The following is a 16,737-nucleotide window of genomic DNA, read 5'->3' as shown; positions in this document are numbered from 1 at the left end:
CTGAAATAATGGCCTTTATTTCTTTATACTTTAAACTAACAAGAAGCTGGACTTGCTTTCTGAAGGTCTTTCAAGGTTGTTGGGTTATTTTGTTGTTGTTTGTTTACTCATTTTCAGCCCCTTCCTCGTACCTCACAAGTTTCAACGAGCTGATTCCTAAAGAGCTATTAAATGCAAACTTGACATGCTGTGCACTACATCCTTACAAATTTTAAGGAAACCTGACAATGGAGGACTAATTAAGAAACGTTAGCCCTAAAAAACTACGTACAGCAGATGAACACTATCTGCAAGTCACATTATTGACAAACTGGAAAAAATCCAGCAAAGATCTGACACAGACCCTGAGATCCATCTGGCCCTTCAGTTGATCCATGTAGTGTTCGCTAAAGCCTCCTCAGAAATGCTCTCAGTGGATGATGGCTGTCAAGAAGCCATCGTTAAATAATCAGAATCAGAAAGACTTTATTTATCCCCAAGGGGTAATTAAGATACAACAAAGCAGCATGACACTGAAGATAAGGACAAACAATAAGAGTGAGATAATAAATACACAGAATATACAGTATATACACAGTTATAAAATTACACAGTTTTAAAATTAAAGTGACTGAATAGGTGAATAAATAACTGCAAGTGACTAAAAGTGAATAAAGTGTCGGCAGTATAAAAGAGTGTCGAGTAGTTCTAGTTAATAAGCAAAACAAGGAGAAGATGAGGTATGCAACATCACACAATAACTGGACCGAAGAGATAAAACCTCCATGAGACCAAATTTGACATTTGTGGTTCAAATTGTCGTCGGTACAGTATGTATGCAAGAGGCCGGGACAGATGTGAAACAGTGTCTACAGCTATCTGTAATACATGGTGGAGGCGCTGCCATGGTTTGAGGCTGCACTTCAGCCAAAATCAAAATAGACTAAATTATAAATGGCAGGAGCTTCATGTTGAGCGCAACAATGAGCCTAAACACACTGCCAGTGCAATAAAAGCATCTGGTATGGACCGGCCTCAACATTACTGAAGCAATGAGGAGTCATCTTGACAGAACAAAAGGTAGCCAACATCGAAAGGAGATCTTTGAATGTTCTTCAAGAACCCTGAAGAATTATTCCTGCAGACTACTTAAAGAAATGAGACAAAGGCTTGCACAGGTTCAGGCTGCATCGAAAGAATAAAGGTGATCATACCAAATACTGATTTTCAAGCTCGTTAGAATTGTACAAAAAGGTTTTTTGTCTTATTTATTGTATTTCCATGTATATTTTCATATGTTTCAATAAATCGCTTCACCTATTTCCTGTTTACAGTATAAGGAGTAGAGATGGACCGATCCGATATTACGTATCGGTATCGGTCCGATACTGACCTAAATTACTGGATCGGATATCGGAGAAAAATAAAAAATGTAATCCGATCCATTAAATATCACGAAAGCACCTCACAAAACTTGCAACACGCCGTAACTCACCTCAGAACGTTAGCACGTCGGAGCAGTATGCATCACGTGATAGAGCGGCTGTGGCATGCGGGACCTGTCAGTGGTCTGGATAGCATTTGGAGCTTCACTAGCAACCCGGCATTTCATCTCCGACAAAGTTATCCCGAGAGAAGTAAAGCAAGTGTGTAAGTCCATCTCTGAATGTTTGTAAAGCATTCCTGCTTAAGCTTAACGAGCGACTGCCTCTCGCTCTCCGGCTGCTACTTCAATCATGAAACTGCTTAACGATCAGCTGATCGGCTTTTCTGTCGCGACTCTGTCTCTCTTGTTTGCTTTTGGCCCACTTTGCACCAGAAAGAGGAAACCAGCGGCTAAACAACAGCAGCACGTTTAAGCTTGATCAGCTGTTGTTAGAATTTATTTAATATTACTTTCTACACCAGGATCTTTTTCTACGCAGCTGACGGCTGTAACTGTGCAGGGGCGGATCTAGCAAAGTTTAGCCAGGGGGGCCGATAGGGCATGAACAGGGAAAAGGGGGCACAAAGACATACTTTTCTTTCTTATTCTCATTTAAAATGTCTCGCTTTTAATTATTTAATATTTATCTGAATCTTACACCCAAAGTTTTAATCTGATGTAAAATGTATAGAAGTCCATTACTGCATATAGTAACTGTTAAGTCTAATATACCCTAGTAAGCTATAGTACTTTTTCCTTTGGGAAGGTACCATCTGTGCAGTCTGCAATTTTGTTGAAGAAAGATGTTGAATCTATTTAATATTTCTTGAAAAAGAATTGATTTCTGTGCATTTTTTTTCACACTGCATCAAATTAAGGTTGATTACGTCGATTAAGCATCATGAGGTGGAGCGTGAGGGGTGGTTCCCTATTTTTTATTTATTTATTTTTGTTGTTGCTGGGAGTTGGAACCCTATTAGTTAGGTTGCTTAATATTTATGCTAAGTACTCTTTAAAATACCAGAATAGGGAGGATGGTGTAGGTTTAAGTTTATCAGATTGATCAGTATTGCTGAACTATGAAATATTTTTTTTTGCATACAGGTATAACAGAATAGCTTTAGTGTAGTTGTTGTTTTAAACTTGAGTATGAACTTATACAAAATGCAGCAAGATATTTAAAAAACAGTTTTGTTGATTAAAAAACACTATATCGGATTCATATCGGTATCGGCAGATATCCAAATTTATGATATCGGTATCGGTATCGGACATAAAAAAGTGGTATCGTGCCATCTCTAATAAGGAGTGAGGTGTGCCTGAGCTTTTGCACAGGACTGTATGTGTGCACAACTCCAAAAGTTACGATTTTTATAACAGCAGCTCAGATTATTAATTTATAAAATAATATTTTATTGAAAATGTAACTAATAGGATTTTGTAATAACTAAAAAAAATTAATTGTTTTTTGTTTTTGGAGTAGTTACGATACCTGCTAACAAGTAAGATCATTTCCTCAGGATAACGCAAAGAACTTAAATGTGGAAAACGTGAATTGCTATGAGATGACTACAAACTGTTGAATAAAAAGTATTATTCTGATTTCGGTGCAGGTGTCACAGTACATTTGTTTAGCTCCAAGCATAGTTTGGTGGCCTACTCAACACATCACAGCTGATCTGTGATATCAGACTTTCAGTTTGAGGATAAATATTTTATAAACGTAATAAATGAATATCCACCCTCAAGCTGTCCTGAGGTCTGGGATCAAATGTTGAATTAATGTGTTTTTAAAAGTTCTTTTTAATTGGTTTCCATGGATACTTTTGTCTGGTATTTTTCCATTCACAAGTTTGTTATCGCTTTGTTCTTTGGACGGTGAAAAAGTCACGAGAATCAGGAGGAATCTCATCAATTTATTGATTTTTTTTTTTTTAATCACTTGACTTTCAGGACATCGTCTGAGATGTTTTTCCATTTGTTATATTCACTGGCATGTTAACATTGGCGTGAAAATGTTGTACAATAATATTTAACCACTTGCCAGGTGTGTATGTATTTTTGTTAATCTTTAACTTTATTAGACTGAGTAATGCGGTTGTTTCCTTATTGGAATTTCTTCCCAAAGTTTACTCTGTCTGCTGGAAACGACCCAGACTATAGACGATTGCTCATTGAAGTCTGGAGGAGGGGTTTGGTTTACTCAGGGAATAATCACTGTGGGTGTGTAGTGCACTAAAATGGCTTTTGTGTCTGTGTGTTTGTGTAATGTCAGGAGCTGCATACACAAACTGTCTCAAACAGATGGATTCACAGTAGAATTATTTTTGAGGTACTGGTGCAGTTCACAAACGCTCCAGTAGGAGGCATTAAACGCTTAGGAATGTTTACAAATGGTTGTCACTGCTCAGTGTGGCAGGGCCCTTTCAGAGAAATGTAGTCCTTTATAATGAAGCCTGTATCAGCTGCACTTTAGAGTGGCATGACACTGTGCAGCTGATCCCGCATCAATTAGAAGAGTAATCATCATGTTCGGTGCTTTTGATTCTCTTTGCAAAACCAGGCGTACCTCCCATCTGAGCGGCTCTTGATTCTATTGTTCTTTACTTTTACACACTAGTGTTCAGTATTTGTTTTTTTTTTAATTTCATAAACTCATCATAAAACACACCAGCTCTGTGAAAAATTTCATGGCTATTTTGAAACTTCTGTGTTTATATCTTCATCTGTATTCAAGGTCAGCTCGTCCTCTCAGGCGATTTTTAATTTATTGTAAATCTGTTGTTGTAATATATTTCTAAATGTTAATGCACTGAGTCTGAGATTCAGTTTGCCCAATCAATAGAAGCTTAAATAGCTGCCATGTTTCAGCCAGGACATTCTGTTTTTCTTTCCATGTGCCAACCAGAGCTTCCTGACTGCAGTGTGTGTGTGTGTGTGTGTGTGTGTGTGTGTTTGTGAGTGTCTTTTCCCGGTCCTGACAAGCATTGTTATAGCCTAAGAGGTCCTTCCCAGACCACTACAACACTGTTACCTTTAGTTTGAACTGAGAAAAGGAGGAATCAGCCTTGCTGTGTTGGCCTGGTAGACACCAAGGAACCAATGAGCTAAGGAGCCTTCCACTTTGAGGAAGTTTAACAAAGGATGATATTGTGAAAACGTACAGCCCGCCTTTTTGGTTCTCACCTTTGCGAAACTGAGGACATCCCTTCTGCAACAGGATTAAAATGTGTTTGTGGCTTGCTGATTCATCTTTTATCTTTCTCTGCAGGATCGTAGGGTAAAGCGCAGCATAGTGTGCACCCAGAGGTGTACTGGAAAGGTACACTTTTTTTACACTTGGGAAGTGCAACATTAGTGTTTCTTTGTAACACTTTTTCTTTCCTAATCTTTTTATACACCTCACTTTTGGGCACGAGATGGACTTCCTGAGATCCTGTCTGAGATGCGATATATCCTCGGGTAGGTGATTCTCACAGGCTGGACGACACAGTGAGGATGAATACTATCTTTAGCTGAATATATATGTTTAGAAGGACCATTTGGGTTATCATTTTAAAGTAAAAGACACTGGACGGATAATGAAACGACGACGCAAGTACTGGTTTTGGAGCCGGAAAGGTAAAAAGTCAAAGATGTGTCTGCTCTGCTGCTATGGTAAGATTTAGAGACCTGTCATTATGAATTACACAGCAATGAGTTAATGTTGTTGAAAAGGGAAGAGAGTTTTCTTGTTCATGCTTTTAAAAAGTCCTGTGTGAATCATTTCTTACATGTGAGATGTCCTCGGTGCTCTGTTGTCAGTGTTTAAATGGCATTTAGCAACTTTTAGTTTCCTAACTGTTAGAGAGGTCCCATTTCTAACACTCCCGTCCTCCTGCTGTACTTCAAAGACCTTTGTTGTGCTGCAGCTCCCTCCGATCAAGTGTTTGCTTGTTCTTGCTTATCTTTAAAGAGCCTTGCCTTCTGCAGCACCGCTAATTGTGTTGGGTTTCGTTAGCAGTCTGCGTGAATGACTGGTAAATTCACACAGAGCGACTACTTGTCATGTACAGTGAGAGCTTTAAATGTTCTTGTTGATTTACTGCGTTGGCCTCCCTGCAGACCTGCCTGCAGCCTCAGAGAAACACAGCAGCATGTGAGGGGAGCTTTAAATCCACCACAGTGGAAAAAACCCAAAAGTTTTGTTCTCAGAGGCCTGGGAACTGGCTCCCACTCTTAAGATCCTCCAACCACTCTGACCTTTTGGCAACGTCCCTGATGAGCTTTTACAACTGTGTTCATGCAATACAGTGTATGCGTGCTGTAACATTGCAGCCCCTTAAATGCGCACCTTTCTTCGGCTCCTGTGTGTTGTTGAGGGGTTGAGTCACCCTCAGTTAAAAGCAGACCAGGAGAAGCGGTGTGAGACATTCTGCTCTCATTCACATTGGCAGGAAGGAAAAGGCTGGGAACACCAGCGAGCCCGGCTCCTTTCACCATGCTCATTGTTTTAATGTGGGAGAGAGTCTAAGAAGCAGTGGAGACCCAACTTATCAGCACTGCTACATGCACAGTTGGATTCATTCTCTATTTTTACTTTAGTGTTCAAAAGAGAGGTTTTAGTTCAGGGAACATTTGAGCATCTCTTAAAAAAAGGTTAATGGTGAATGTTTACTTTAAGTCAAATTAGCTTCTGTAAGCACTGAAGTAGCAGCATTAATCATACTAATGTGGGAACAAATGCCCAGTCTATCAGAAGATTCTCTTAATTTAATGTAGCCATGAAAAATTATACCAGTAATGATAAATAAATTCTATTATCATGGCATGGAAATGGAATAGGAATGATATAGACATCCCCTCTCTTATTTTAGGGGTATGTAGCATCATGTTAAGAAATACTTACACCATGTTCTACAAATAATAGTGAACAACAGTTACAGTCTGTTGTTTTTAAATGCTTACGTTCATGAAAGATTACTCGATGTGTCGGGGTTGGCCTCGGGCATTTAATCCTGCTCACTGTGTTTTTGTTCAGCTCAAGGCCATGAAGTAAGTGTGTGTGTGTGTGTGTGTGTGTGTGTGTGTGTGTGTGTGTGTGTGTGTGTGAGGCATAATGACCAGCCCCTTAATGGTCCGTGCGACCATTTGCGTGTGTGTGTGTGTGTTCCCAAGATGACACACTCTTTTAGTTTGTGCTGCAGTGCAGTTGTCGACAGTTTCAAATTAAATTCTGAAATATTGTGTAATTAACACTTACGTCTTTGGAGACTTTACTGGTAGTTGGCGGCTGATTCGTCAATGTTACTTCCTTGTTTTTACGTCGTATTTAAAGAACTTAAACAAGAAAGTAAGTTCTGCGTAGACAAAGGGCAAGTGTCTGGTAGTCATGTGCAGATGATAATGATGAGCTAAATTTAGCACCATTGTTCGTTTCACTTGGTGAGAGTCTTGAGAGTGTTGTTGTTAGCCTCTGCTAGATGCTTCCTGGAAAACTACATGTTTTTTTCTTTCTTTTTTTCCCTCCTTTATTGCAAACTCTTTCTTTACCTGTTGATCTCTCTGTTCACATTATTAGTTTGACACGAGATGTATGGACATCTTCAGAATTACATACATTCATCTCAAGTTTTAAACTTTCAAACTTGTCGGTTTCATTTAAATCAGGGTGGGTGTTGGAAAATTCTTCAATCTGTTAATGCAATAGAGAACATTTAGATCTCAGGTATTTCATTTGCTGAAATGCAAATAAACAGGCGTTTCCATTTGAGTCTTTTTTAAATCTATAAGTGGTTTAAAAGCTGAAACAATGGAATTTACAGTAAGATGATGTATTGGATGTTGTTTAAGCACGAAAACAGCTGTCAGGCAGGTGTGCAGTCTCGACTGTAACCACCAGAGGGCTTTCTGCCAACACGCATGTCAGCAGATGTTGGGCAGAAAGGCCAAATCAGAAAGGTGTGGGTTTTTAGTATTTTGGATTTTAAGGTGCTAATCTCAAAATTTGTGAACTGCTGTTAAAAATGTCGAACATACATTTATGATTATGGCTCCAAATGAAATTTCACCCTCCCACACTGTCTGTCATCAGTCAGTATGGAGCACCTGATGAGCCTTGTCAGTTGAATTGTGAGTGCCTTGTTAGAGTGTTAAATGGTGCAGAGGGGAACGTAGTAAATCCTGTTAGCCACAATGTGATTTACAAAGCATTTGCTGAATAGTAATTCAAACAGACACAGTCGATCGGTGGGTATATATGACAGAATTTCACACAGCGCTCCTCGTGTTTAACCTGTGCCTGTCTTTAAGAGGTCAGTCAGCAAGATGATGTTTGGCTTGATAAACTGGCCTTTTATAAGATCAGCGAATGAGCGCGTTTACTCGCACACGTATGCTATCACTGCTGCACTCACAAACATGAAAATAATGAGGCGTTTATCAGTGTTAAAGATCCCGTTGAACTCATTTTGTTATACAGCTTGGATTATAATGAGATTTCTTCTGCGTGTTTACTGTGTGGAAAGACGAGATGGATAACAAAAGCGTCTTCTGTGCCGAGATCCTTTTCTCACTCCCGGTAAACTAATTGTTTAATCAATTTGATGTTTAGATAAACGCTACAGTCTGGCTGCGTTATTATCTCTTGCACAGCTTTGCTTTAGGGTCGTTGCTTCACAGTCTGCATCGATTTTCAGCTGGTTGTTGGGGTTTTTTGTAGGGGAAGATTGACAGCAGGGATGGCATGATTGTGGGAACCAATCCAGGGCAAGTTGTGAGGCGGGGGTGGATGCTGACCCGTTGCCTGTCCTCCTTTTGTGACAGATGTGCTCTACTGCTGTAGAGACAAGCTTTTGGTTTGTGTACCTTGTTTGTTGTGTATTTGAAGCTTTTGTTCTTGTGTGTGTGTCTCTGAATGTGCTCGTGTCTGCAGACCATACCCATCATTTATTATTGACCTTCAACAATGTGCATGGAGGAGGGGAGGGTTGAGTCAATGAAAACAGCGAGGGATCAAATGTGTGTGTGTGTGTGTGTGTGTGTGCAAGAAAACAGGCGTGTTGGTAAGTGGTGCAGGTTTAATTAATGATGTGTGTGTGTGGTAGGCCCGCTTTGTGCTTATAGAGATGTGATGGGTAATGGCCTGGAGCTATGGTGCTCTCCTCCCCTCGCCTTTTCTCCCAGGCCAAAGAGAGAAGAGAGATGGATGCAGAGTAACAGAGAGGTATGGAAATGGCAAGAGCAGTGGGAACTGCCAGCTGCAGCCATGAGGAGGGAGGAAAAAGTGTGAAGTGTGTGTGTGACTGTGTCTATGTGTGATGAGTGGGAGGAAGGTAGTGAGGCATTAGACAGAAGAAAATGTATGCACATATATTCTCTTGTTACAAGGTAACAAAACATCACAAAACTGTTGAATTTACACAAATGTACATTTTAAAAGCCATCTGGATGATAAGATTTTACTCCCTTAAACTCTGTTTGAAATGAAGGCAGGTTTTTCATCTTTACACAACTGTCTGCTGAAAAGTGACTGCAGTGCTGATGGGTTGAATGTAGAAAGCACTCGTATAATAGAGCAGAAGAGCCCTTCACTGTCATTGTATATGTACAACAAAATTGTAGAGCCCAAATAGAGGGACAGAGTCTTAAAAGTTAGCTGAAGATATTATTTGTGTTATTATTTATGGTGATATTTTCTTTAATAAGAATACTTGAAATAAGCTGTGCAAAATATTTTTGACCTTACATTTTGTGTTGTATTGTTTTTGGATTTAAATAGAAGAAAAGCTTCATTTGGGTACATTTAGTGTGTGTGTGTGTGTGTGTGTGTGTGTGTGTGTGTGTGTGTGTGTGTGTGTGTGTGTGTGTGTGTGTGTGTGTGTGTGTGTGTGTGTGTGTGAGGCAGCTCAGAAGTGGTTCTTTAAGCTGTCATCCAGAGGGTGTGACAGCTGATTCATCTTTGGCTGTACAGCAGCGAGGGATGGCTTATCTACCACCAAGCAGAGTGTGCTTCACCTATTTGATTGCATTTCTTATACCTGCGGTGTCTCAGAGTTAGAGCATGTTGTTGCATTGATGTGTCCTTCTCCGTGTGTGTGTGTGTGTGTGTGTTGTGTTCATCAACCCAACATAAATAAGACCCGTGGATTTGTAGCTCGTCTTATAAGTGTGCATGTGTACCTACGTGACAGTAATTCCTGCACTCACGTCACACTGCAGGTTGTACAGTGAATACTTAACTAGGTCCATTATTCGGCATCTGAAAAACAAAACTTCTGAAAAGCATCACAAAAGAAACAACACACCCTCTTTCTGATAAAAATCAGTGAATATGCTATCTGGTGACAGCCCAAAAACCTCGACAGAGCCTGAACCAGTACAACCAGTGTACAACGAGTACACTGTACAAACACCGCCAGACTTATGGTGATCTTCTAAAGCTACACCATTAGTAAAAGTCTACATATGCAATACTGCTGAAACTAACAGCTCGTGCAGAGATAATGCAGCTGTGCTAGAGCCTTTCTTCTGTATCATTGTGATATAGACATTATGACAGTTGTTTTTGTTTTGGCCCAGTCTGAAACCACTGAAACGACTTGTACTTTAGCCAACTTTAGCCAACCCCCATCTACCAGAAACACTTAGCTGATGTGTGTGTGTGGTTTTTAAATATTTCCAGAGAAATGATATTGTTGTATCAGCCTTTATAGCCATGTTTCCATCCATTAGCCATGGATGGAAACCAGACAAAATACTTACGGAAAGCTTACAGACAACATAAAACTCAGGCTATTTAACTTCATATCTATTCCCATCCATCCATCCATCCATCCATCCATCCATCTTCATCCGCTTTATCCGGGGCCGGGTCGCGGGGGCAGCAGCCTAAGCAGAGAAGCCCAGACCTCCCTCTCCCCAGCCACCTCCTCCATCTTATCCAGCCGAGAGATATAATCTCTCCAGCGTGTCCTGGGTCTGCCCCGGGGCCTCCTCCCGGTGGGACATGCCCAGAACACCTCACCCAGGAGGCGCCCAGGAGGCATCCTTGTCAGATGCCCGAACCACCTCAGCTGGCTCCTTTTGATGTGGAGCAGCAGCGGCTCTACTCTGAGCCCCTCCCGGATGGCCGAACTTCTCACCCTATCTCTAAGGGAGAGGCCAGCCACCCTTCGGAGGAAGCTCATTTCTGCCGCTTGTATCCGCGATCTCGTTTTTTCGGTCACTACCCACAGCTCGTGGCCATAGGTGAGGGTAGGGACGTAGATCAACTGGTAAATTGAGAGCTTCGCTTTTACGCTCCCTCTTCACCACGATGGACCGGTGCAGCGTCCGCATCACTGCAGCCACAGCACCAATCCGTCTGTCGATCTCCGGCTCCCTTCTCCAATCACTCACGAACAAGACCCCGAGATACTTGAACTCCTCCACTTGGGGCAGGAACTCGTCCCCGACCCGGAGTGGGGACTCCACCCTTTTCCGGCTGAGAACCATGGCTTCAGATTTGGAGGTGCTGATCCTCATTCCCGCTGCTTCACACTCGGCTGCAAACCGTTCCAGTGCGAGCTGGAGGCCCTCACCCGATGAAGCCAACAGAACCACATCATCCGCGAAAAGCAGAGATGAGATTCTGAGGCCACCGAAGTGAAAACCCTCCGCCACTTGGCTGCGCCTAGAAATCCTGTCCATAAAAATTATGAACAGAATCTGTGAAATAGGGCAGCCCTGGCGGAGCCCATCACCCACCGGGAACGAGTCAGACTTATTGCCAGCAATGCGAACCAAGCTACTGCAACGGTTGCATAGGGATCGAATGGGCCGTAGCAATGGGCCAGACACCCCATACTCCCGCAGCACCTCCCACAGGACACCCCGAGGGACACAGTCAAATGCCTTCTCCAAGTCCACAAAACACATGTAGACTGGTTGGGCAAACTCCCATGCACCCTCAAGTATCCTTGAGAGGATAAAGAGCTGGTCCAGTGTTCCACAACCAGGACGAAAACCGCATTGTTCCTCCTGTATCCGAGGTTCGACTAGCGGACGAACTCTCCTTTCCAGCACCCTGGCATAGACTTTCCCAGGGAACCTGAGGAGTGTGATCCCCCTGTAGTTGAAACACACCCTCCGGTCTCCCTTCTTAAAGATGGGGACCACCACCCCGGTCTGCCAGTCCAGGGGTACTGCCCCTGATCTCCACGCAACATTGTAGAGGCATGTCAACCAGGACAGCCCTACAACGTCCAGAGCCTTCAGGAACTCGGGGCGGACCTCATCCACACCAGGGGCTCTGCCACAAGGAGTTGTTTAACTGCCTCAGTGACCTCGCCCCCGGAAATTGGCGGGTCTCTCCCCTCATCCCCAGACTCTGCTTCCTCCTCGGAAGACGTGTCAGTGGGATTAAGGAGGTCCTCGAAGTATTCCTTCCACCGCCTGACAATTTTCTCAGTCGAAATCAGCAGCGCTCCGCCAGCACTATACACAGTGCAGGTAGAGCACCGCTTTCCCCTCCTGAGTTCCTGACGGTTTGCCAGAATCTCTTCGAGGCAGTCCGAAAGTCTTTTTCCATGGCCTCTCCGAACTCCTCCCACACCCGAGTTTTTGCTTCAGCCACTGCCCGAGCCGCATTCCGCTTGGCCTGTCAATACCTGTCAGCTGCCTCCGGAGTCCCACAGGCTAACCAAGCCCGATAGGACTCCTTCTTAAGCCTGGTGGCTCCTTTCACCTCTGGTGTCCACCATTTGGTTCGGGGATTACCACCACGGCAGGCACCAACCACCTTGTGGCTGCAGCTCAATGCAGCAGCTTCGGCAATGGAGACGCTGAACATGGTCCATTCGGACTCAATGTCCCCAGTCTCCCTCGGAATGCTGTTGAAGCTCTGCCGGAGGTGTGCGTTGAAGATCTCCCGGACTGGGGCCTCTGCTAGACGTTCCCAGCGCACCCTCACTACACGTTTAGGTGCACCGGGTCTGTCCAGCGTCCTCCCCCACCACCTGATCCAACTCACCACCAGGTGGTGATCAGTTTACAGCTCAGCCCCTCTCTTTACCCGAGTGTCCAGAACATATGGTCGCAGGTCTGGTGATACGATTACAAAATCGATCATCGACCTGCGGCCTAGAGCGTCCTGGTGCCACGTGCACTTATGGACACTCTTATATTTGAACAAGGTGTTCGTTATGGCCAAATTGTGATTTGCACAGAAGTCCAATAACAAAACACCGCTCGGGTTCAGATCAGGGGGGCCGTTCCTCCCAATCACGCCCCTCCAGGTCTCGCTGTCGTTACCCACGTGAGCATTGAAGTCTCCCAGCAGGACAACAGACTTCCTTCCACCTTCCAGCACCACCCCTCCCCCCTGCGCATAAGCGCAGATGACAGTCAGGACCCGTTCCCCGACCCTAAGGCGCAGGGAACAAACCCTCTCATCCACCGGGAAAAACCCCAACGTACCAGCAGCAAGCCGAGGGAATATTAGAATACCCACCCCAGCCCGCCGCCTCTCACCAGGGGCAACTCCAGACTGAGACAGAGTCCAGCCCCTCTCCAGGAGACTGGTTCCAGAGCCCAAGCCATGCGTAGAGGCGAGCCCGACTATATCTAGCCGGTACCTCTCAACCTCACGCACTAACTCGGGCTCCATTCCATGTCCCTATTGCCAGTCTTGGCAGCTGGGGATCGGTCCGCCAGGGCCTCCGCTCCTGGCCGCCGCCCGGCACACAATGCACCCGACCCCTATGGCGCCTCCCGTGGGTGGTGGGCCTGCGGGAGAATGGGCCCATGTCTCCTCTGGCACCCTCCCCGGGCCTGGCTCCAGGGCGGGGCCCCAGTAACCCTATCCCGGGCAGGGTAAACTGTTCCCTCAATGTTTTCTTCATAAGGGTCTTCTGAATCGCTCTTTGTCTGGTCCCTCACCCAGGACCAATTTGCCATGGGAGACCCTACCAGGGGGCAAAAGCCCCCAGACAACATAGCCCCTGGGATCCCTGGGATCCCTGGGACACACAAACCCCTCCACCACGATAAGGTAGCGATTCACGGAGAGGCAAATCTATCGTCTGATCTCGGAAGCTAAGCAAATCTATTTTCCTTTTGTTTAAATAACTCTCCTTGGATTGTCTACATCATGCACAAAACACTGCCGCTGCGGGCCTGAAGTCCTGCACGTCTGTGCTAATCATAGAAGAAACACGAGGCTTGTTTTAAAATACTCGCTGTTTAAATTAAGTACCTTTTTAGATTTGGCATACTGTCCCGTAGCTTTTACTTGCAATTTTTATGGTTCTTAAAATTGGGAGCAAAGACTTCCTTGCCTTTGAATCCGCATGTGTCTTTGTATTTTTGTGTGTGAGAGTGCTGATTAAACTGACCTGTAATGGCTTCTGCAGTAAATAGCCAGGCAGTAAACGAGAATACAATTATCTCTGTAGCACCGTGATTTCCTGAATGTGGTTCACGGACACACAGAATCCGCAGGAAGCACTACACACTGCGTATATTGAGGTCTGGATGTAGTTATTACTCTCTAGGCCTTTCAGTCACTAATTACTGTGTTGTTTAATAAGGCCCAGCCAGACTGTGTGTTTCAAGGTGTGTCTGAGACTAATAGCGTGAGCAGGTCATTTCATGGAAAACTTGAAAGTATTTAATTTTAATGGGTCTTCATGTCAGGCACTGGCTGTGAAGAAATTATACAAGACCTGAAAGAAAAAGACATTAGTAAGACACACTGGGCAAAGGGAGATGAAAACAGGAGCGGACAGGAGAACAGAAAATGGGCCAGAAGCGCCATGACTGCCAGTCTGAATTAATAAAGACACCACAAGAAGGAAGCTTACAACAAATACGGAAAAGTGCCCACGGTGCACAATGCTTTACCGTGGGTACTGAACACCCACAGTGCAATATTGTGTGTGCATCACACATTTCTTAATAGGGGGAACTGCCACGAGGAGGAAACTGTTTGTGAAAGCAAACAGTTCTCTATACGTGCGTCTGTAGCATTTAGCATGGCCGGAAGGTCATTTTGTCAGACAGCAATGACATTCTGAGAAGTGTTCTTTCTCAACGTGTCAACACTCCAGTCACCCCGACCACAACATATATCTGTCTGCTCTGCACTTTTCTGTAACTTCTGAGATCAAAGTGACAAGATGTCTAATACTGGCACATGTCGAGCTTCTGTTTGAGAGAAGCCCACCTCACGCCGATGGAAAGAGTCTGATCTCACCACGAGTGCTTTCTTGTTTCACTCTTGGTCTTCAGTTGAAGGTTTTAATCCTGACGTGGTTCTTTAAGGGTTTGTGATGACATCTGAATTTATGGGATTCTAAAACCAGCTCAGAATTTTTTTTTTGTGTGAGTGTGTGCATGTCATCAAGCTAAAAAAAAACAAACTGTTAGTTCCTGTATTTCAACTTTCACAAGAGGTTGAGGGATAATTTTGTGAGACTGAACTGTAAACATGAAAACCTCCTCCCCTTTAGTGTGAACTTTGAGCTTTTATCTCTAAAACTGTTCATATTTCCATTTGAACCCAAATTCCACAAAAACCAGTAATAAAAAGGCTTTTTAACAGACACTTTCCAAAACTAAAGTTACCTTCATTCTGGTTGGGTTTCACTCTGGAAGAGGTCACAAAATTAAGAGTGAACTTGACAATGAAAACCATTGAAATACACTGAGGTATGGCTTTAGCTGTTTGGGTCCCTCTTTCACTGATAATGATACGGGAATAAATAAGTGAGAAGGTTACAAAAAAATACTTATCAGGGGAATTTATAGTTAATAATAAATGTTAGGTGGACCTTTCATAGCCAGAGTGCGTGTTTATCTCAAAGGTGTATTACTGGCCATAAACGACCTTGGTTTTAAAAGCTTTGCGCTGCTTGTCGCACAGGTTTTATGAAGTCTTTGCACACTCTGTAGGAGAGAATTAAATGCTTCTAAAAAGGTGTAAATGAATGCCTTTGATAAAGCGTTTCTTTTTCCAGGGCTCGCGAAATCGCTAGCCCGACGTCCCGGGGCTAGCGATTTTTCTGTTCGGGCTACCAAAATCCATCTCAGCCCTGCCCGTCAGGCTGTCATAGGAAGAAAGAATATGTCAATGCTTTTGCATTATTTCGCAAACGTAGCTGTCAGTATGTGACATATTGAAATCGCGTTTGAATTTCCGCTTGTTTTTTGCTTCACTTTCACTTTGCGATGGCGCAAACTGTGAATAGAGAGCGGCAGCTACTGACTGGTGAGTGACAGATTAGTTGCGCACCAATTCCTCTGACATCGTCTTATCACTCATTAGCTTACTATTCAAACGTGACATGTGAAATCTCCTGCAGCAAGCTTAAACATGTGATGCAGGTTGATTGCGCAGAGAATCGCTGATCATTATGCAAGTGCCTGTGTAAAAGCAGATGGATTTACGCAGGTATTTTAGTTCTGCAGAGCCAAATAAGACAGGTCAGGGTGAAGAAGGGACAGCCAAAGAAAAGCCGATCACAAAACGGAAAAGATATGACAAATCAGGCTATGAGGCAAAAACAAAAGCGCAGCTTTTTTTGGTTTCATGGACAAAATAATTTTTGTGGCTGGAATATGACGAGCTAAATAACATCATGTTCTGCCGGGTGTGTCTTGTTTCCCTCGATTTCTGAGTCAACAAGCACCTTTGTTACTGGGACCAGTAATTTTAAGAAAGACCCCATTAGAACCCACGAGAAATGCAAGAAATGCATTATTGCTCAGTCTGCAGTATCTTTCCCAGAACAAACGCCAATTACAAAAAAACTACTAAAAATAAACCAAGCACAACAAGAAGTCCAGAAGAAACGCAGAAGAAAAAGCTGTTTAGAACAGCGCGATGTTGCAAAGAGTGAACTACCTTTGGCACAATGTAGCAGCCTTTGCAAACAAAGCAAATGATCTTGGTTCCACTTACCTCTTACCCGTGACTTCAGTGGAAATGTCAGATTCAGGATCTGACACAGACTGATCCATGTTCTACACAGTTCTTACAAGTTCATAGAAATTTCTGTTCAATTAGAACCAAATATTTGAGTTGATGATTGTATTTTTTTTTTTTTTACAGTTGTTGTAATTTGTGTTTTAACAATTTTTTTTTTAAGTCAATCAAAAAATTGTCCTTTTTTTTTTTTTCAGGCTACTTAAATTTATTTTGGGCTACCAAAAACTGAAGAGTGTCTGCCCGAAGGGCTACCAGAGATTTTGAAATTTTGCGAGCCCTGAAATTTTCTAATCTTTTTGTAACACGCTTCCTCTTGAGGCACCATAGACACTGATTTATTTGGCACGTCTATGAACTGAGTCACCCTTATTTTACCTCAAACCTG

The 16,737-nt window shown here is 43.3% G+C and overlaps 1 protein-coding gene across 2 annotated transcripts in view; it reads left to right on the top strand.

The window, feature by feature from the left end:
• fgd4a (FYVE, RhoGEF and PH domain containing 4a) overlaps positions 1–16,737 on the top strand; it is a 51,013-nt gene that overhangs the window by 2,861 nt on the left and 31,415 nt on the right. Inside the window, exon 1 of one of the 2 annotated variants that reach the window (XM_040025014.1) lies at positions 4,875–5,062. The exons of the other annotated variant lie outside the window; for it this stretch is intronic. Within the exon in view, the coding sequence (XP_039880948.1) occupies positions 4,987–5,062 (76 nt within the window). The 5' untranslated portion in view covers positions 4,875–4,986. Of the gene's footprint in view, positions 1–4,874; positions 5,063–16,737 lie in introns of those variants that run through there. 2 annotated transcript variants of the gene reach the window in all.

The sequence above is a fragment of the Simochromis diagramma genome, unplaced genomic scaffold, assembly GCF_900408965.1.
Source record: "Simochromis diagramma unplaced genomic scaffold, fSimDia1.1 OVJJ01000293.1, whole genome shotgun sequence".
NCBI lineage: Eukaryota > Metazoa > Chordata > Actinopteri > Cichliformes > Cichlidae > Simochromis > Simochromis diagramma.
This window is presented reverse-complemented; position numbering and strand designations above follow the sequence as displayed.